Source organism: Mus caroli, unplaced genomic scaffold (assembly GCF_978045245.1).
Source record: "Mus caroli unplaced genomic scaffold, Mus_caroli_1 scaffold_19, whole genome shotgun sequence".
Taxonomy (NCBI): domain Eukaryota; kingdom Metazoa; phylum Chordata; class Mammalia; order Rodentia; family Muridae; genus Mus; species Mus caroli.
The window spans coordinates 12,244,469-12,267,208 of record NW_028227274.1 but is presented as its reverse complement, the minus strand read 5'-3'; the positions used below and the strand labels follow the sequence as shown (position 1 = coordinate 12,267,208).

Here is a 22,740-nt window from a genome sequence, read left to right as displayed (position 1 = left end):
CACGTCAAGCACAGATTTCCATCACAGAAATCAGGTCCTGGCCTACCAGGCTTTAAATGTCTGTCAGGATGTCTGAAATGAGGGAGTCGGAATACTGCTTTCTCTGGACCTGCCATACACACACAATATAGAGGTTAGGTGTGTTCAAGTGTTTTGTGTGCTTAGGCATAGGTTTGTGAGTGTGTGATTAGAGGGGTGTGTGTGTGTGTGTGTGTGGTTAGATGTATGTATGTGGTTAAGTGTGCGTGTGTACTGTTGGAGGCAGTTACAGGTGTGTGCGAGAGGGGCAGGAAGGAGGGAGGGAGAAAACGAAGGAGGGAGAGACAGAGGAACAGATTGATTTATGCATCTGAGTAGAAACTGCGTGAAAAGTTCTACTGTATTAGATTTTTTCCCACTCTCATTGTACACTAAACAATAAAATATAAAGTAACACAAGTATGTTTTCCCTGCACACGTTGGTCTCTCTGGAGCTGTCCTCAGGAAGCCTGTCTCTTTTCCTCAGTGAAAGAGCGGATAGAGTCCAACTCGAATGTGAGCTCCCATGACAGGGGCATGCATTCTTTACCGATAAAGTCATTAAAACTTTCTGTTTAAACCTCAGCACATTTGTTTGAGGCAGTGCCCCGGGGGCTCCTGTTTGAACAGCGCACAGCCAGGTTAGACTGAAGAGACAAATTTTTCATTATCTTCTCTGGGAAGATGCCTGAAGTGAAATCCCTTGAAGGATTCTCCTTCCCTCAAACCAGTGCTGGGTAGGTGAGATTACCATTTGAGGGACTCGGAAGCAGGGAGATGCAATGCAGAGATAAACCAGCTGACATGCCTGGGAAATTGCTGTGGGCCAGATATGGGCAAGGGGGGAACTAGAAACAGTCCCGGAGGGCTGCTTCTTGCCAGAATGTTTCACTTAGATTTAGCAAAATCTGTGAAAGGAAATAATAAACACCTTTTCCCCCATCCCCCACTGTTAGGAATGGGCCCCCAGGCCTCTCGTGGTGACTGCTACTCCATCGGAGCTACATACCACTGTTGTTGATTGGCTGGTTGGTTGGTTTGGTTTTTAGGCAGCATTTCACTGAAATGTAAGTATTAGATCAAGAGAGTTTTGAGTCGGTTTCTTTAGAGATTATATTTGGTTTAATTTACCGTATTTAAGTAGAGTTTAGAATAAAGAACAAAATCTTGAGTACGAATATATCTTAGGTATACCTGTGCAACATCCAGATTAATCTAGGATTTTCTAGCTCTCGCCTCTATTCCCAGAGAATGGCCTCCTGAGACCGCCAGCGTTCTGCCCTCCATCTCTCCAGAGGCATCCTGCTTTGTCTGCCTGTTGCTTCTTGGGGACAGACACACAGCATGTGCTGATGTGTCTGATGACCATCTTTCCCATCCAGAAGGCTCATCCTTCCCTCATCTTCTCTCATTATGTGGTTTTTCTTTTCTTTTTTCTTTCTGTCATAATGCCAGTTAGGAAGGCAGAAATGCTGTTGGGGAGAACAAGGAGAATGCCTGTGTGCTAGGGCCCTGCACTCCTAGGTTCAAGTTTTAAAACTCCCCTGCTTAGACAATCTTGAGTTCCAGGCTCACACTGGGCTACATGTTAGGGCCTGGTCTCAAAAGCAAAAGACAAACAAAAGGCAACCAAGACATGCCAAGCCAAAGCACAATACAGAACAGCAGCCGGCATGGAGCATGTGCTTGCTTCTCTGCTTGCCATAAAGACTTTAGATTTGTCATGAGTTACTCTTCCAATGTAGTAAGAAGAAGTCAAGCCCACGATATTCTATCACCCAAGATGATAGACAATGCCCACAGGGGCTATTTAAAATAAAATTCAAATGAATTCAAATGCATTACAATGAAAACTTCAGAAGCTGGACAAGGTGATACAAACCTGCAATCCCAGCACTCAGGAGTCTGAGGCTGGAAGGTTCCAGATGTTACTATGTAGTGAGTTCAAGGTCATCATGAGCTACATGAGATCAAGTCTCTGTAACAACCAATAAATAAATATCCATTTCTTCCACGTTACGGGAAAAACCTCAGATGCTCTGCCGCAGCACTCAAGTCCCATGTCCACAGTGAGCAATATTCCCACTGCTACAACAGTCCCTCAAGTCCAGAGAGCAAACTGTCAGCTCCCTGCCTCTTCTTCAGGCCCATTTCCACGCATAAGGATGTCTTATTGAAATTTTTTGAAGGATGTGACACATCAGTGGTTGAAACCTCTGGTGTACTGAACTGCAGCTTCTAGCTGTACCTTTCCCTCTTTGGGGCCTCAGTGAGGCTCTGCTAGTGAGCCGGTGCTTGTCTGTATCTTATACCCGTCCCTCCAAAGCCCACACCGTGGTTGAGTGATTCCTCATGATGCTGCAGGTCATCTGGCCTTCTTGTTCCCTAGTAGTCACAGTCATTTGCTGATTTCTCCCACAGACCCACAGTCCAGGGCTAGCCTTTATCCCTCACTGTGTTGTCTAGCACCTGGTACCATCCCCCACACGTAGGAGATGTCAATTAATATTAAGGAGAGAAGGAAGGGGCTGTAGGCACAGCTCTAGAAAGGTGTTTTTAGAAATAGTTTTTTGTGTGATCAGCTTTCAGAACAGGCTTCCATGCCCTGACTTCATCTTTGGTTTTCTTGGGAGACAGCTTTTGTGCAGCGGGTAACATCAGTTCTGTCCAAGTAGTGTCTGCATAAAGAGGAGGGAGCGCCCACTCTGTCTCTGGCCACCTCTGCCTTGGGTCTCACTGGGAGCTGGGGATGTGACTCAGTGAATAAAGGACCTGCCTTGCAAGCCTGAAGACCCAACTTTGAATCCCCAGAGCCCACATGAAAAAAGAACGGATTGTGGTGCTGACACATGTTCATAAGCCCAGTGTCAGGGAAGCTGAGACCCGTGCAGCCCTGGGGCTCACCCTTGCCTGGCTGCGCTTGGCCAGCTCCAAATGCATGAGAGAGTTCATTGCAAAAAGCAAAGTGTAGGATGTCCTCAGTGGCACCCCAGGCTGACCTCTGGCTTCTACATGTATTTGCACACACATGCATACCCTCACACGTGTACATGAACTCCAATGGAAGAAGAAAATTTTAAAGATCTTATTTAAGGGGGCATGTGTTGGACATGAGGTGCACTGGGATGGGGCAAGAGTCTAGGAGAAAACGCAGGACAGTTCAGAAGACCAATTCTAATCCTTACTCTTTAGGACTAAGCCCTGCCCTCACCCCAGGCCCACCTGAAGACATGCTGATTTCATTTTACATTTAGAAGTAGCCACCCATTTGTGATTTACAATGTAAATGGTAGAAACCTGGAGAAGTCTGGAGTCCTTAACCAATCAGTTATGCTTTGAATTTTTCTCTCTTCTATGTAGAGCTGGCAGTGTTAGTGCTCTGCTGAATGAGGTCACAGTCTAACTACAGCATTAACCCAGCAAATCTGTTCATTTCCGCCCAAGCACCCTCAGGCAGGATATAGAATGTGTCCAATTGAAAAGCTATTATAGACTCTGCAGTGCTGTGAAAGTCTGAATTGTAACAGGTGTGCATGTGCAAGTACATGTGTAAGAGTGTGTGTGCCAGTGTGTGACTGTGTGTGTGTAGTCAGGGAATCACTTTCTAATAGGAAGCCACATAATAGGTATCTCTTAAAAGTGGTTTCTATTGCTTTGTGAGGTGTGTGGGTGTGATGTGTATGTAGGGGGTATGATACCTGTGCATGTGTGTGTGTCTGTGAATGTGCATATACAAGTTACCGAATGCATGTGGAAATCAGAGGGCAACTAGGGACTTCAGCCTTCTTTGAGGCAGGGTCCCTCTGCTGGCTAGGTTTATGTCAGCTGGACACAGGGTAAAGGAATAGGAGAAGAAGAGCCTTAACTGAGAAGATTGGGCTGCAGGCAAGCCTGCAAGGTATGTTCTTAACTAGTAATTAATTGGGAAGGTCCAGCCATTGGGGGTGGGGCCCCCTGGGCTGGTGGCCCTGGAGTCTTTCTCCACAGCTTCCATCAGTTCCTGCTCTCAGGTTCCTGCTGGGATTTCCTGTACTGTGCTCCACAATGTGGAAATCTAAAGCAAATAAATGCTGTCCTCCTCAGCCTGCTTTGGTCACGGTGCTGCATCATAGCAATTGTAACACTAAGACAGAAATTAGGATCAGATCACTGCTGCGACAGACGTGACGATTGTTGTTTTGGGGAGGGTTGTGGAAGAACTTTGGAACTTTGGGCTAGAAGAGCCATTGAGTGTTGAGAGCTCAGAGAGCTGATAAGAAGGATCTTGGAAGACAAGAATGTTGAGATCACTGTAGAGGATGGAGGCCTGGCTTGTGAAGGTTCAGAGGGAAGCAAAGACTCCATCAGGCCATTTGTGTGAAGAATCTGCGATTATCTGTTCATTTTGTGTGAAGAATCTGCGATTATCTGTTCAGTTGGAGCTGAAGAATCAACTATGATTAACACAAGACCAGAACCACTATAGTAAAACCTTTGCTTTTCTGGAACAATGGGTGCTGGTCAACTGGGACTGAAGAGTCAGCTGTGATTAAGAAGAGACCATCATTGCTGTGAAGTATTTTGGGGAGTATTTCCTCGGGGCCACACACAGATGCTGTGTTCCAGAGGTGGATAAGGTTTTACCTCCTATAGGCAGCTGACCTTGGTAATGAAAGATTCTCCCAGGTGGAACTGGACTTGAAAGCATGAAGGGGTCATGGAGAATAGTTGAGGCCTGGCACTGTTTGCCAGGGCTGAGGTCCCTGAGGAGAGCCTAGGAGAGGCTATTGGTGAAAGTGCAGCCTAGTTGCAGCAAGAGACCCCAGCATTGTAGAGATATGATGGGATGACCACCATCAGCAGCAGCAGTGGAGTGCATGCAGCCAGCCAGAGCCCGGAACAGGCTGTATGTACTGAAGAGCCAGAGAGGTGGCCCAAGCCTTAGAGGAGTTCAGAAGATCAGGAGTGGATCCCAGGCATTGGACATTGAATTATTTACACAGTTGGGATTTGATTTTGCTTTGATTGTGATGGTGCCCTGGTTTTTCCCTCTTGAGATAAAAAATATTTAACTTGTTTTTTATTTATTTTTATTTTACAGGGGCCCACAATTAAAAAGCTTGGATTTTTAAAAGAGAGTGAATTTTTTAAGTGTTTGAATGTGTATGGTTTATGGAACTTTTTAAGTTTGAAAATGTTATGAATATTAATATGCAATCTTGGGGATGAGCAGGAACAAGAAAGGTTGTGGCTTAACAGTGACCTGTGAGGGTGTTACGTTACCACAGGATCAGTTGGGCTGGATAGTTTTATTGACACAAGCTGAAGTCATTTGAGAGGAGGAAACCTCTGAGAAAATGCCTCCATGAGATTGGGCTGCAGGCAAGGCTGTAGAACATTTTTTTTTTAATTAGTAGTTTATGGGGGTGGGGTGCTCTGCACTTTGTGGACTGGTGGCTCTGTGTTCTATAAGAAAGCAGGCTGAGAAAGCCAGGGAGAGCAAGCCGTAAGCAGCACTCTTCCATAGCCTCTGGGTCAGTGCCAGACTTCAGGTTCCTGCCCTGTGTGAGTTCCTGTCCTGACTTCCTTCAGTGATGGACTGTGCGTAAGCCAAATAAACCTTTTCCTTTCCAACTTACTTTTGGTCAAGGTGTTTCATTGCAGCAATAGTAATACTGCTATTTGTTGATTGGTCCATACACCAGGCTAGCTCGCTCAAAATCTCCCTAGCCATCTCCTGCTTCTCTTCAGTGGGCAGTAGGAACACGGGCTTACCGAATCGTGCTACCAGGCCAGGCCTTGTATGAACTCTAACAGCATTCCTCATTCTTACACAGCTAGCGGTTTATTTACTGCATCTCCATGGGCCTTGATCACTTTTAAGGGTAAAGTATGTTTTCTGTCTCCTGGAACTGCAATTGCTACTTCTGGCACTTTTTAACTTTAATGTGTTCTGCCATCTGCGATTTTGTTTAGTTTTTTTCCCTCTGCCTAATAACTCTTTCAGCTCCTTTTCCTTCTGTGTTCCAAGCACCCTTTTGTGTTCTTAATTTCTATTTTGCATTATTTAAGAATACAGTAAAGAATATTCCAGTGAGTACCCAAGAATTTGCCACCTGATTTAGGAGCTGAAAATGAACTTTCTCCAAGTGACAGTTTCTGGGCTCTGTTTCATGTACCATGCAGAAGGGCACCACACAGATGGTAAACGTTTCGTGAAAGGAGCCATCATCCCCCTGTTCATAGTGGCTGCCTGGGGAAGCAGACCTGGTCGAAGTCTACTTGGACTTGTGCTTAACACATCACTAAGAGGTCTACCAGCTCCAGGTAGTACCTCAAGCTGTTCCAGAATTAAGAAACCTATGACATTTTGCAAATATACATTTTTATCATGTTGCACTTTAAGCTTAAGACTAAGCAACTTCCTTCTGCAATCTCCATCAGCCACTTTTCCAGAATCCTCTTGTATGTCCAGCACCAATTTTGGCATCCATTGTGAATATGTTTGCAAACAGTCTCTGGCTAAATTACAGACTTGAGGGTGTGTGTGTGGTCAGCCTTACAGAATGCTCTTTTAGTTTTGTCCTCAATTGATCACCAATTAGGTCATCAAATTGATGACTCTAAATAGCTGACCCTTGTGTAGTGCCAGAATCTTGATGTAAGTTGCCTGTGGTTGGGAGTTACTCAGTGTTTAAGCATCTATGCTGTATCCCAGGATAACTGGCCTCCTCTCTGTTCTTGGGAGTGCAGTTCCTTAAACATGTCCTTGTGCAGCCACATGCTGCCCTCATCCTGGTCTGTTTGTTTACGTCACACTTAGAGCTGCTGTGACTACACATCGTGGTGGCAGCATCTGCCTCATCCTCACCTAGGTAACCTGATCTCTTCAGAAGTCAGGAACACAGCAAAGAAGCTTGTCTGTGATCCACATGCACATATTTAGTTAACACTTGAGGGTTCTGTTGTTTGAAGCATCCCAAAGTCTCAGATCCCAAGGAAGAGAACTGGGAATCTGATTGACAGATACACCCCTGGTGCCTCTTTGAGCAGCTGACAGATAGAACTGTGCAGCATCCTCTTTAGTGATTCACAAACTAGAACTGTAGGAAAACATCTTACAGAACACACATGGTGAAAGATCTGCCCCAGTTCCTTGTGCATAACAATGAGAAAGTTTTCAAAGACAAGTATAAACCACATATATCGTTTTTGGGTGTGTCTTGTCTTAAGCACTGATTATCTCTTCATGTGAAATGAATAGAATTTTTCCGCAAGCCCCTTGTTATTTGTATACTGTGAAAATCCATTTGTATAATAAGCCCTGAGAGTCATCAGGATTGGACCCTGAGCACATGAAGTTTTCTTTCTCTCTGTTGCAGGATTTGTTTTGCTAATAAATTGTTACAGCAAAAGTGAGAGAACCTGTTATTTTTACTGCAATTGATCACCATTGGCATGCACTCATTTCTTATGATCTGTTTCCAGTTCCAGTCACCACAGAACCCACATCTAAATGTGCTTCTCTCTCTGTAGGACAGTCGGCCCAATATGTCAAGACCTCTGATCACTCGATCCCCTGCATCGCCACTGAACAACCAAGGCATTCCAACTCCAGCGCAGCTCACCAAATCCAACGCACCCGTCCACATCGACGTGGGCGGCCACATGTACACCAGCAGCCTGGCCACCCTCACCAAATACCCCGAATCCAGGTAACTGCAAAAGTGATGTCATTCTCAGAAGTGCATGCATGGGATGATCAGAAGACCAGTGTGGACTGGCCACTGCCAAGTGTAGGACGTGACCTACAGAAGCTCCTCAGGGCCATGGATTCCTGGTCTCTACAAGCGGGGACATGGAGTACATGTCCAAATGTCATGTTCTGAGCGCTAGGCATTACGTGCCTGCAATTTCATTATTCAGGACCCCAAGGGAGAAGGATCATGAATTCAAGGCAAGCTGGGTCTACACGATGAGTTCAAGGCTAGCCAGGACTGTAGAGAGAGCCAATCTAAAATTTAAAAATGATGCAAGCAGGGTGAAATACTACTACTACTACTACCTAATGCCTCAGTTCAAACTCATGTCATGGTGGAAGGAGAGAATCCAGAGGGTTGTTCTCTAAGTTCCATGTGTATACCATGGTATGTATGGGCTAGCACATGCACACACACACACACACACACACACACACACACACACACACACAGAGACAGAGACAGACACAGAGAGAGACACAGAGACAGACAGACAGACAGACAGACAGAGACAGATAGGCAGGCAGGCAGACAGAGTCTGACAGAGGGGTGGGAGAGAGAGACAGAGACAGACAGAGAGAGAGAGAGAGAGAGAGAGAGAGAGAGAGAGAATAATGAGTGTAGCCTAAATAGAAAAGATTGAATAAAAATCATAGCTACTGTAAAAATGTTATGGAGACTGGTGTATTAGTTTTTCAGATCTCTCTTGGCTATTTAGTATTATATAAAAATAATTTGATAATTGGGATGAAAAAGGTAGGAAAATGTTTCTCTTGATAACCAGGTTTAATTTCCATGATAAAAATGAAATGACTAAAATGTAGGTTTATATGCTATCCACAAAGGAACTACAATGATGTAATCCTGACAGTCAGCTGTTAGGGCAGGCATGACTTAAAAACACTAAGGTGACACTGAGTCACATGGTCACAGTGGCTAAAGGTTTTAAGAATATGACTCTATAATTCTTGTTCTTTTAAAATAGTTCCTGTTTGTATTCCTTCCATCCTTCTGTTAATACTAACATCAACTACAGAAAATTGTGCTGGACCTTCAGATGAGGAGTTAAATCCAGGGTCAAGTACAGCATATATACAAAGGTCTAAATCCTGTCCTTAAGTGTAGGGCAAGTTAGTGGCCTGGTCAGGTGGCCTTTTGCTTTGGTTTGCTTTCTAAACTTCTTACATAAGGGAGATGTTAATGCAGCTTGAGGGCCTTAACGTCCAAACTACATAGTACAGAAGTATTTCTGATTTAGCACATATTCAAATTTTAGAATATTTGTCTATATCTAATGAGCTATATGGGGAAAGGTAACCCATGTTTCAACTTGAAATTCATTTATTTTTCATATATATAATTTACATACATGTCCTGAAGATCATTTGTATCATATTTTTAGTAGTTCTATGGATGAAACAAACTTACATAATATGGAGTTTTCCATGTAGGGGTATTATGTTTTTACTCAGGAGGTCTTTGGGGACTGTGGGGATAGCTAAGTTGGTATGGTGTTGACCACAAAAGTGTGAGTCCAGTCCCCAGAACTCACGTAAAACAGCTGGTATTCCTATGATCCCAGTTGTCTACTTAGTATTTATTCTCACCTTGACATAGTCACCTGGGAAGAGAGAACTTGTGTTGCAGAATTGCCTAGATCAAATTGGCATGCTTGTGAGGAACTGTCTTGATTATAATCTATATAAGAAAGTCCAGCCCACTGTATCCATTACCATCCCTAGGCAGGTATTTTGGGTGGTGTAAGACGATAGCTAAGCATCAGCCAGCTAGCAAACAGCATCCTCTATGATATCTATTTAAGGCTCATGCTTGAGTTCTGCCTTGACTTCCCTCAATGTTTTGTTGTAGCCTAGAAATATGAGGTAACTAAACTCTTTCCTCCTCTAAGTTGCTTTTTGTCAGAGTATTTTATCACAGCAACAGAATGGAACTGGAACACTAGCACTAGGGAGGCAGAGATAGGTGGACCCTTAGGACTCACTGGCCAACCAGCTCATCAGGCAAGCTCTGGGCCAATGAGAGACCCTGTCTCCAAAACCAGCTCCTGAGGAATTGCACCCAAGGTTGACTTTCGTCCTCCTTACTCATGTGCCTTCTTTGAAGACCCACATACATACATGAACATATAGGTGTACACACTTGAGTAGATGTACATGCCAAGGTACTGGCGTTTGGAACACGTGGGCATGGGTTTCTGGACCACGAGCCTATGCCTTAAGCAGCTGGCTTTCTTCTGTGTTTGTCAGTGGAGATGCATGAGCATTGCCAGTGTCTAATGGTCTGTGAGGTTCAAGCCTTTGGAGAGCTGTTGGGTTGGAGAGCTCTGGATCCACTTGGCCTTTGGGTAGTTGTAGAAGACAAAAGGTTAGCCACTCTCTCAGTCTGCTGATGTCCCATGGAATTTTCCACTCACCTCCTGTGGGTATTACATAGTTTAGGAATGAACTTCAGTTAATGTCTCATTTGGAGACTTCTCAAGTATAACTTTCTATGAATATTCCTCCAGTCCATAATTTTGACTCTCATTATTCATATCCTGAAATGTGGATCAAATCCCATAGGTTTCTTTACTCTCTCTCCCTGCTTGGTCTCTTACAGTAGCCAGCTGCCCTGTGCAGCTTTGAACACCCAAAGAAAGGACAGTCCAAATTGACGCCTTCCCCCTTGTGGCGTACATTACACATTAAACTTTAAGACATAAAACCAAAAAAACCATGTAAAATTGATTTTTTATATTGCTTTCTTTTCATGTTGGAATGATAATATTTTAAGTTAAATAGAAATATATTTCAGACAAATTTTTCTTATTTTTATTTTTCCCATGCGACTATTAGAAAATGTAAAATTGCTTATGCACCTTCTTTCCTATATGAAAGCACCAAACTAGCAATATATGCTTTCATGGAAAGAGTTAAACCTCACTTTCCCATCCTAAGACTTTCATCCATCAAAAATTGAATTTTTTCCCATCAACAAAAGGCAGACTCGTTGAATGCTATCCTCAGTTTTCTTGTCACTTCCAGTCACCATTTGCCCACAGTATCACAGCAACAATAATAGTTTTTTTTTTTCCTTTTGATATTTCAGAGGTCAAGCATGGGCTGTTGTGCATGGCAGGCACATATCCTATCCCTAAGTCTCACCTCCAGCCTGAGCAAAAGTAATTTGCTTTGTTATTATTTGTGTTTACATGTAGGCTCTGCCATCTGCCTGGCAGTTATTTGATGGGTTGGTAGGATCCGATAGCTGAATACCTGCCTTCTCTCATATAAATCAGGTACAAATATGTCATTTTATAAGGTTATTCATTGCACATGATTATAGGAAGCACATCATAGTCCTTTGTTTAATGTACAGTGATCAGCCACTCAGCAATTGGCTCCTCTCACACTGTCTTCCAAATTCTCAGAACTTCCTTTTCACGGCTGGGAGACAGCCTGACGTAATGCTGGGGTCTCCTTCCTTGTCTCTGGTATCATGAACTCTCGTGTATGCCCCGCTTTACCTCCCTCCTTCCCAACCAGATAGAGCATTAAGCTTATGTCAAGTTTCAAAGAAACTTCTGATTCCATGGCTTTAAACCTAAAGCAAACCGTGCTGGTCAGATAACGCTTGCTTAGTGTTCAACTGGGTGTGTGCGTCGCTCTGCTCCTCCTTGGTTCTCATGACACTTTCCTAAGTAATTAAATATTCATCTCAACGAAACTTCAGAAAGGGACCAACCCTCAGATTTTAGCAGTCAAAGACACTTGGAAGGATGCTTGTTTGTGATTTTCCCCAAAGGTGTTCAAGTGTCCCTTCTAAGTTCTGTACAAATGTACAACCTAGTCAACCATCTGTCAATAAACCCAGACGGGCCAATTGCATTACCCATGAACACATTCTCTAGACTCTGGGGTGCTTTGAACCCTTGCCTCCCTGACGGGCTGCCCCTTCTGTACCCTCTCAGAGCTCCTGAGTCTTCTCTAGTTTCTTCTGGTGTCGTGGCCCTGAGGGAAGGGGGGCTTCAAGGATTACAGCAAAGACCTCTAGTTAAAGAAATTCTGATTTGTAAGTAACAAATGACCTTAAAAGATGTGAGGTGGAAGATGTGAGGGGGTGCATAGTTTGGGGTACAACACTTGTGAGGGATGTGAATCTGAGTCCAAGTACTCACCAAGAAAGGAAGGGAGAGCTCGGGGACTCTCCACCCGGGATTCCGGCTTGGCGCCAATCCACAAGAACACCTGCTCCCAATCCAGACTAACTTTATACCAATTACATTCAAAGCAAAAGCAAAAACAAAACAAACCACAAACAAATAAACCAAAAACAAGACCAAGGCCAACAGCTCAAACTGAATCCCTAGCACTTGGGAGGCTAAAGTAGAAGCATATTGCATTCAAGGCTAAGCTGGTTTACAAAGGGATGCACTTTCAAAAAAGCAGAAGCAAATCTGAACAGGGATAGTAGACAGCCATGAATATGTAAAGATGGGCTGTCAGAAGTCAACAGACTAGGTCTTGTGGGTCCGCTGTCTGTTTTCTCAAATAAAGGGACAACAACAAAGAAAGGTCAAGAAAACTATACCGCCATCAAATATTTTTAGCTGGACCTGGTGGTACGGGCCTGTAATCTGAGCTACACTACTCGGGAAACAGAGGCAGCAAGATTGTGAGTTCAAGCCCAGCCTGGGCAACTTATCAAGACTGTGTCTCAAAACAACAACAACAGCAAAACTTCAAGGGAGTGGGAGACTCCGGAATGTAGCTCAGAGGTAGGGACTTGCCCAGCATGGCTGATCAAACGTAGCACCGCTTTAAAAAGGGGGGCGGGGAGTAAGTGGATGGAATCAGAATCTTCCGTACAGCTCTACTCACTTGATTTGGACAGTGTGAGCATCTGATGGGAGACACTTGTAGATGCTCTCTCTCTGGCCTGTGCAGATTTGAAGGGCAGATCTGATTATGACTGGCTCCAAAAACACTGAAGATACTTTATTAACACCACTGATAATGAAAGATTGAAATATTGCAATAATTTGTTTATTAAGCTCCATGCCAAATGACATGGCATCCTGAAGATTTGCTCTGGGCATATGTGTGTGGTGAACATTCATGCAGCAATCACTGTAAGAAAAGCTTGTCTGAGTTCAAAGTGGGGTCTTTTGCATCCGTCACTGTCCCTTCTAGCAAAAGTAATTTTAGTGGTGTTCTGTTTATGCTTATTCAGATGTGAACTCTTTCAAGTGGGGAAGTGGGCTGAACCACATAATTAATAGAATCTGTGGGGTGGTAATAAACTAGGGGTCTCAGTGAAAATAGTTCACTGTCTGGCAGGGAGCTCTCGAGTTTTAGTTCCTTGAGCCTTCTGAGCTGACGGCTTGACAGAGCTTTTGTATATTTTAAACCCAGTACATGAGTTAACTCCCACATAAGTAGATTATGCTAAATGGATATCTCTAAAATAGTTGCTGAGTTACTAAGCATGCAGGGATATGTAGGTAACTGCACAACTCAAAAGAGACTCCTCTTACAGCGTTGGAGTTGACGCCTATGGCCACCCAAAGGGTGTCTGCATTCAGAGCTTTAGGCTAGAGGAGGCAAGCACGTGCCCTTGCCAGCAGAGTTCTGTCTTCTGGCATCATGCTCATATATGATGGTAGACATCACAGACTCAACTCACTGAGGGGGGAAGCCAGCTTAGTGTACTGTGAGAGGATTAGAGAGGCCAGGCTTGTGAATGCCAGGCCACCTACATTATATATATTTGTACCCTGTCTCAAAACAAAACCACCTAAAATATGGAACCGGGCAGATTGCTCAGTGGTTAAGAGTGCCTTCTCTTCCGGAGGCTCTGGGTTTGGTTCCTAGAATCGTACTGAGTAATTCGTAAACTCCAGAGGGTCCACACCCTCTTCTTTATTCCACAGACACACAAACTCATATGTAAATATACACACAGACACATACCTATACACATCATTTTAAATACACTTTTTGTTTTGTTTTGTTTTGTTTTGTTTTTTCAAGACAGGGTTTCTCTGTGTAGCCCTGGCTGTCCTGGAACTCACTCTGTAGACCAGGCTGGCCTCGAACTCAGAAATCCACCTCCCTCTGCCTCCCAAGTGCTGGGATTAAAGGCGTGTGCCACCACTACCCAGCTTAAATACATTTTTAAAGCCTTAAAATAAAAGAATCTTTGAAGACTATGTTCTGAAGACAGTCAAGTCAGTGTTTGCATTTCTGTGCACTTGTATCCTGGCCTAGAATTTCTGGAATCCTGCTAAGTCTGAGGATTCTGTGATGTCATCGTTTCCATCTTCATGCTTCCAGTTTTGATGCTGTCATTCCAGACATGAGTCCCACTGTGTTGTCATGTAAGCTCATGTTTCAAAGACACCACCCACCCACCCACCCCCAAATAAATGCTGTTACAGGATGCATCTGATCTGCCAAATGGTTCATCAAACTTTTCTTCAGAATTACTGCATGAAGTCAGGCTCAGCAGCATATCTCTATACTCTGATATCTCAGGAAGGGAGACAGGAGGATCCTGGATGCGGCATGCCTGGGTGGGCTGCATAGAGAGAATCTATCTACAAAACAAGCAACCCAGAAAGTTAGGGCACACTAGTGACTAAGCTGTTTTGTTATGCCCTGCCTTTTGATCCACATGGTAGCAATTTGGTGCCTGCACTGAAGTGTGCCAAGCTAGGTCACTGTGGAGTGTCAGCAGAGAGGGAAGGAAGGTCGTACTGCTGCTGCGATGACTTTGGAAGCGTGGAGTTTCCCAGGGGTGACTGATGGGGTGGGGTCTTCATCTGTCACCTCTCTATTTCACTGTCCTGCTTTCCCACAGTTCTCTCCTGGGACACAGGTGAACGAATGAAAAGTTGAACAGCCTCTGTGTTTAAACAATGAACCTGGCTTTTTTATTTTGTGCTGGGAGAATAATCCTTTAGTAAGGTGTGCTGTACAGCTACGGGATTCCTCTGCCACCAGGGAGCAAGACGGGCCTTGCTTTAAATGTGGCCAGACTTGGGAAGTGTTGTCTTAAAGTATAATGTAGAGAAAAGACCACAAGGGTACCTACCTCTCCTCGTCACCCTTTGGTGTTCCCTGGATGGGTGATTTTGTTTTCTCTTCCACCAGAATTAACCTATAAAAGTCCTCCCTCTCTTAACAAACAGCTTCTGTAGCTTATCAGGCAGAGGTAGCAGAGAGAAGCAGCCAATATGAGTCATAAGCAGTATTTCACTAAGCAGCTCAATACCACTGAGAAAAACAATAGCTAGACATAGTGGAGCACTCCTGTAATCCCAGCACTTGTGAGGTGGAGGAGGGAGGATCAGGAGTTTATGACTATGTCTGCTATATAATGAGTTTGAGCCAGCCTAGGCTGTTTAAGACACTACCTTAAAAAAAAAAAAGAAAGAAAGAAAGAAAGAAAGAAAGAAAGAAAGAAAGAAAGAAAGAAAGAAAGAAAAGAAAAGAGAAAAGAAAGGAAAGGAAAGGAAAAGAAAAGAAAAGAAAAGAAAAGAAAAGAAAAGAAAAGAAAAGAAAAGAAAAGAAAAGAAAAGAAAAGAGGAAAGATTACTGCACAGGGTAAGTAGACCCTTTAGGGAATTAACTTGCCTCCTATGTTAAATCTAAAGATAATTTTATTTTTAAATAGTTATCCCCTCACCCCAAGTAACATCTATTTGAAAAAAAAAATTAACTCAAAGTCCAGTATGTATTTTAATTCACACTTGGAAGCAGAATTTGCTAGCATGCTGAGTCTGTTTGTCTCCAGTGTCCTGTGGTGCATCTTTTCATCGCTACATTGGGATCGCCATATTGCCCCCATTGCCCCATTGCCCCAGTGGACAGGAACCCACAGGCTCCTGAGCTGCAGGCCCTGGGTGTGAAGCAGCTTCCTCACCATCACCCACAACACCTCTGTGACCATCATGTTCTTCCATCTCTGCACATAAAGTTAGGTTTGGTTTTGACTGAACTAGTGAATTAAAAGTTGCTGAAATAAATGTGTGTAGAAGCAAATAAAGCCTTAGCCTAGTCCTCATTCTTCCCAGTTGGATCTGGGAAGAAGGCAGAGACTCCTTGCATGTATACACCTGCTGGTGCCCGATGTTAGACTCACTTGGGAATAACAACAAGAAACGATTCAAGGCTGAACTGCACGTCATATTGAGTACTTTAATTCTACCCTAATTTGCCAAGAACTCAACTTCTTATGGACATCTTCCTGTTAGAAACCCATCTCCACAAAGGTCTTCTCGATTGTGTCCCAGCCTTGTGTCCTTGGAGCCCAGCGCTGTGAAGTAAGGACTTACAGCCTCTTTCCTTCAAGGCACAAACCAGAAGGATTATTTTCTAAGCTTACTTTCTTCAGGAGAAAATAAGGAACCAGAATAGCAGCCAGGTGACCCCTAACTTCCTTTAACTGATGCCGCCTCCTCCTCCTCCTCCTCCTCCTCTTCCATCTCCAGAGATACAGATTTCTGGACATGCTCTGTTACTCATTTACTGTGTAGTTCTTAGGGAGGAGGGGAAATCCTCGACTTTTTGTGCGTGTGTGTGCACATGTTAGTGTGGGTTAATGTGTATGTGTGTGTGTAGATGTTAGTGTGGGTTAATGTGTGGGTTAATGTGTGTGTATGTGTATTGTGTGTGTGTGTGTGTGTATGTGTATGTTTGTGTGTGTATGTGTGTGTATATGTGTGTATGTGTGTGTGTATGTGTGTGTATGTGTGTATGTGTGTGTATGTGTGTGTGTGTATGTGTGTATGTGTAAGTGTGTGTGTATGTGTATATGTGTGTATATGTGTGTGTATGTGTGTGTATATGTGTGTATATGTGTGTGTATGTGTATGTGTGTGTATTGTGTGTGTGTGTGTGCGCACATGCCAGAGGCTGACACTGGATGTCTTTTTTTAAGTGGCTTTCTACGTTATTTTTGAATATTTTTATTTATCCTTTGAGAATTTTATACAATGCATTTGACCATATTTTCTCCTCCTTCAAATCCTCCCAGACCAGATCTTCCCCTAAGTCCCTACCCATCCAGTGTCATGTTATTTCTTCCTATCTCTGTCTAAACAAACAAACAAACAAACAAACAAACAAACACCATGAAGTCCAGGTTGTGCTGGCTGGTTACTCCTGGGCGTGGGGCTCACCCTGGAGCATGGGAGATGCATGATGTCACTGAACTGACTTTCTCATCTCCAGCACAATTGTGTGTCCCTTGGTTAGAGCAGGACTTCTGCATGCTGGGGTTTTGTCTGGCCTGAGCTTGTGCAGGTCTTCTGGGGTCACAGTCTCTGTATCTTCCTTCCTGTCATGTCTGGAAAGGTTTCCTTAGAGTCATCCACCATCTGCAGCTCTGATAATCTTCTTACCCCCTCTTCCTCATAGATCCCTGAGCCTTTTGGGCACCTATGATGTAGACATCCCATTTAGGCCTGAGCATGCTAAAGTTACTTCCTCTCTGTACAGTTATGGGTTCCTGTGTTAATAACCATTTACTGCAAGAGGAAACTTCTCTGATAAGCTTGAGTGGCGCCCTCATCTATGTGATGACAGTGTCACGAGGGGCCATTTTATGACTCTGTTCATTTACCACAACAATGGTAGTAGGTGTCCCATAGGGTCCTATCTAGCCTCAGGCCCTTTTTGACAGGGTCTCTTGCTGAGCCTGAAGCTTGCTAATTTGGCTCAACTGGCTGGCCAGCAAGCCCCTTAGATCCTCATATCTCTTCCAATCCCAGCGCTGTAATTGGAGATCTGTGCTGCAGTGCCCAGCTTGGATGTGGGCTCTGCAATGGAACTTGGGTTCTCCCAAGTCAAATGATTTACCAGCTCAGCAGCTCCTCACTCAGACTCTTCAGTCTTAACACGTACTCCTGAAATCCTCGAGTCTCTCGGAGTTTGGGCACCTCATGTATGGGGACAGAGAGACGTCTAAGTGTCCACAGGCTGGTGCTGTGCATTCTATGGTGTGGCTACATAAAGTCTGGTGAAAGCAGGCTTTTCTAGCTGATTATGCCATGAATCATGCTGCGTGGGACAAAAGCAGTGCTCGGCTGTCATTTTTGATGAATAGTATCACCGAGAATGCCAAGGTTGTTTTTACTGTTTTCAATCTTTTCATGTTTCTTCTCATCAGACAAAAAATCGTAACAAATGCCTGATCTATTCATTGGTTTAAAAATTAATTCATTTGGTTGATTTCTTACAAGGCTAGTTTAGGGGAAAATGACCCATCTCACTATTTTTATTTATTTTATTTATTTATTTATTTATTTATTTATTTGTTTGTTTGTTTGTTTGTTTTTCAAGACAGAGTTTCTCTGTATAGCCCTGGCTGTCCTGGAACTCACTTTGTAGACCAGGCTGGCCTCGAACTCAGAAATTCGCCTGCAGCTCAGCCCACAGATTGCAGATATTGCTTCTTAGGGACTGTCGTTTATTTTACAAACCCTATTGTTTCTTCTAGTCACACATGTGAATGTGCAGACAGTGTATGGCTTTTAAAAATCCCAGGCAATATGAAACATTCAGGACAGTGAGGTGGCTCGGTGACTAGAAGCTATGCAAGTGTGGTGGCAGGGTGGAATGCACAGAACTGTCAACAGGAGAGACCTGACTCCCACAAGTTGTCCTCCAGATGCTGGCAGTTGACAGACAGATGGAGAACCACTCTTTCCTAAGGATATAGCTACTGATAGGATTACCATGTTCCCATGTTCCAGTGGACAGTCCAATACCAGTACACACATGGGAACACTAACTGGACTTGATATATGTATGTGTGTATACATATATGTGTATATATGTGTGTACATATATGTGTATATATGTATGTGTACACATGTATATGTATGTGTGTATGTGTATATATGTGTGTATATATGTATGTATATATGTATGTATATATACTATATACTATACACATATATATTCATATTCTCTATATAACTATATTATATATATACATATTCTATATCTATTAGATAGATAGATAGATAGATAGATAGATAGATAGATAGATAGATAGGATAAAGTTGGGGAGAGGACATGTTGTGGAAATGAGGCAGAACTGGAGGAGAGAAATTCAATATATATTTTATTGTATTCATATATGAAACTCTCAAGAATAAAGAAGAACAATTTTAAGTTGTCCTCTGACCTCACATGCTAGCTGTGGCATGCATGTACATACTCCACTCTTTCACATACATATCATCACATACACACATAATTGAAATTAAAAATAAGTATTTACATGAATTTCCAAAACCCAACTACCCTTTTGTTATATGGGAACCTTTGAATGTAAGAATTATTCACCACACAGCCTTATTCTTGAGTGTAGTTCTGATGTCATCCTAAACCCCTCAATCTGAAGGCAGAAGAAGTGAGTTGTTGAATATCATCAGCTGACCACATCTGGTCTGTGAAGGGACTGGGGACAAGGCTCTGTGTGTAGAATGCTTTTGTGTGCAAGCATGAGGCCCTGAATCTGAGCCCCCAGAACTCACTTGAAAACATCAGGTCATTTGTCCCTTAATCTCAGTGCTTCTACCTGAGATGGCAAGCACAGAGAGGAGAGTCCGGGAGGCTGTCCATCCGGCTGCCCTGGCATTCAGAGCAGCAGATAACAAAAAAGAGAGCCTGTCTCAAACTTGAGGACTAACACCCAAGGTTGTCTTCTGACCTCCATGTGCACACCACACACATATCCATGAACACATGAACATACATACACACTGACACAAAACAAAACCTCAATACCATGTCCCCAGAAGTGACACTGGCCCTGAACAGTGATTTCAGGCAGCTAATAAAAGCCAATGTCAAATGGCTTGGAAATAGCAGTGTACTTTAGGATCTCTTTTGATTCTTTATGTTGAAATGCTCAGTTGAGTGTCTCACAGTGGACTCTAACTTTTAAACAGTGGCAAAGAATGCGGATTGGGAGGGTTTTAATCAATCACAGGAAGGGAACCAGAGCTCACTCTTGCTTGTGTTTTATTTGAACTTAGTGAGCTCAAGGATCCACCCCCAGCCTCACTGAGCTCTGGGCACCCACCCCCATACTGAAATTGATCTTTGAAAAACAACCTAGCAGGCCCCAAGGACTTCTGAGCTTATCCAAAAATGGAAACTCTCCTGGTCTCAAAATAGCTCAATCTACAGAAAAACTGAAACTCTCCTGGTCTCTAAATAGCTCAATCTACAGAAAAAGAAAAAAAGAACCCCACCCACCCCCAATCTCGTGTCTCTACCTGAATGTTAAACGTACAGGTGTGATAGGGGGCTATGGATAGAACCTATACCCTTAGAAATGCTATGCAAGCATTCCACCAAGTGAGTTACATGCCTAGATGACCCCTCCCTTCCTTTCCTCTAGGTCTGTCTTTAAGGAATACTGTAAGACTGGCCTATTAATCTATAATCTTAAGCATTTTAGGGAAGAGGCCTCACCAAAACCTCAACATTTTGATAATTTACCATCTAAGGAATGAGCTGATATAAGAGGGAATTCAGAAAGAGAATTATTAGATGAATTAAGTTATTGGACTAAAAGTCATAACAACCAAGTAAACTCATGGAACTGTTGGAATAAAGCACATTCCTTTCTCCGCCCCAGTGAGGTGTCAATGACAGTGAGAAAGCTGGACAGAAGAGCAGTGGCTTTCCTCCCAAGAACACAGTGTGTAGGTGGACTAGGGAGGAGCTCACGTGTCTCAGAAGTCCCCAGCTTGTTAGAGGCACTTGCTTCTTTCTCATTGAGACATCTGCAGAGGGAGGTGGAAGAACAAGTCAAGCGAAGCCATCATATCAACTGCCTGGCACTGTCACCCCTGTGTATGAGCACTTGGAGCAGGAAAGGGGAAATGACAAGGTCGTGGTCCTTGCTAGAAACATTTACTTCTGCAGCTCATCAGCAGGTGGGGGCCTGGTTCTGAATTTTTGTTTTTTGGATGGTTTAGGGAGAAATAGCCAGAGATACAGCAGTTGTCCAGTGTGCTGAATGACTGGCGTGGTACCTCTGGGGGAATTCTTGAATTATGTAAACCAAGTGTAGGCCCAGCAGGAGGGGGTGACAGCCCAGGACAGACACCTCTAGCTGTTGGCCCTACTGTTGCCAAAGGCAGAGAACTGTTAGCAGCCTTCATGGGTGTCTCCCAAGCACACAACAGTAAGATGTGCTTTAACGTGCCTTTAAATTATGAGCTTACAGAATAAGCCACCGTGCCTAGGTCTACAGGTCACATTTTATTTTCACATGACACTTGGAGTTGGTAACTACATAGATATGTACAACATAATCTAGAAATAGAAAGCTTCAGAGTGTACAGCCAAACAGGCACATCCCGCAGAGACCTGAGAAAGCAGTTGGACATCCTGAGAAGGCCACTGGGTGACAAGGATGTTCAGTGCACCCTTAAACATGCCTGTGTGCTACTGACTCTGCGGTATGAATTTGCATTCAGCTCTTCTCTCTCTAAGGAGGCAGGACTCTCACCCCCAGGGTGGTGTCATTGGGAAGTCGGTTTCTGGATGAGTTTTAAAACTTCTCCATCACTCTAAAGTCATACAATCACAGAATGAATTCACTTCCATTCATTCAACCACCTTTTGATATTTGAATGAGACTTTTGCTGTAAAACTTTTGAATGATAGTAATCATGAAGTTGTGAATGTGCATGCATTTGTGTGTGCGCTGGATAGTTTTATGTCAACTTGACGCAGGCTAGAGTTCTCTGAAGAGAACTTCAATTGATAAAATGCCTCCATAAAATCCAGCTATAAGGCATTTTTTTCAATTCATCCATTGTGGATGGAGCATCCCTGGGGCTAGTTTTCCTGGGTACAATAAGAAAGCAGGCTGAGCAAGCCATAGGAAGCAAGCCAGTAAGCAGTACCCTTCCATGGCATCAGCTCCTGCTTCCAGGTTCCTGCCCTGTTTGAGTTCCTGTCCTGATGTCCTCTGATGATGTACAGGGATATGTGTAAGCAAAATAAATCCTTTCCTTCCCAAGTTGCTTCGGTCATGGAGTTTCATCCCCACAACAGTAACCTTAACTAAGACAGTGGATGTGTGTATATGTGCATGTGTGTGCTCCTGTGTGTGTAAGTGCATTAGTCCATATGTGTGAATTTGTTTGTTTGGGATATGTGTGCATTTATGCATTCATTTGTATATGTGTGTGGTATGTATGGATGTATACATGTGCATGTGTATATACATGGCATATATGCATGTGTGTATGTGCATTTGTATATATTTATGACAAGTATGCATATCCATATGTATGCATTTATGTATATGTAGTATGGTGTGGTGTGTTTATTTGTGTATGTGTGTGTGGCATGAATACATGTGAATATGCATGCATTTTTGTATGTGTGTGATATTTATGCATATGGTATGTGTAAATTTATAATATGTGTGTTGTATATGTATTTGTGTATGTGTGCAGCATGTATGCTGTGCATGCATTTGTGTACATGTGTGGTATTTGTGCATTTATGTCTCTGAACATGAGAGTTAGAAAACACTACAAACAAGCTGAGGTAGCTTCAGCTATTCTGTCCATCTTTCTGAGGATGTTAAAAAAGCATTAAGCAGGTTTCTTGTCAGTTTCTTGTTCTTTTCATTAAACTCTGTTAAGCTTCTAGGATTTTCACTTAAACACACTAAGCAAAAGATTTAAATATTTCATTATAAGCCACTGTTTTGCTGGCATGATCACAAGTGGGGAAAACTGTTAAGTTGGAAATAGAAATGCTGGCTTGGCCATCGTCCTCTCAGATGATCAATATGATGCGCATTTGTGTGAAGCAATGACTGTAACATATTGTCAGTGATTTCCAACCATCTGGAATAGTGAAGCAACAAAGGAAGCGTGGGCACACTGCACTCGCCAGCCTAGCCTCACTGATGGTCACAAGTGTGAGGCTGAGGG

General features: G+C 43.3%; 1 protein-coding gene across 3 annotated transcripts in view; it reads left to right on the top strand.

Moving 5' to 3' along the window:
- Kctd1 (potassium channel tetramerization domain containing 1) overlaps positions 1 to 22,740 on the top strand; it is a 183,287-nt gene that overhangs the window by 135,555 nt on the left and 24,992 nt on the right. For all 3 annotated transcript variants that reach the window (XM_021150844.3, XM_021150845.3, XM_029472154.2), the window contains exon 2: positions 7,534 to 7,712. In XM_021150844.3, coding sequence (XP_021006503.1) covers positions 7,534 to 7,712 — 179 coding nt within the window. The remainder of the gene's footprint in view (positions 1 to 7,533; positions 7,713 to 22,740) is intronic.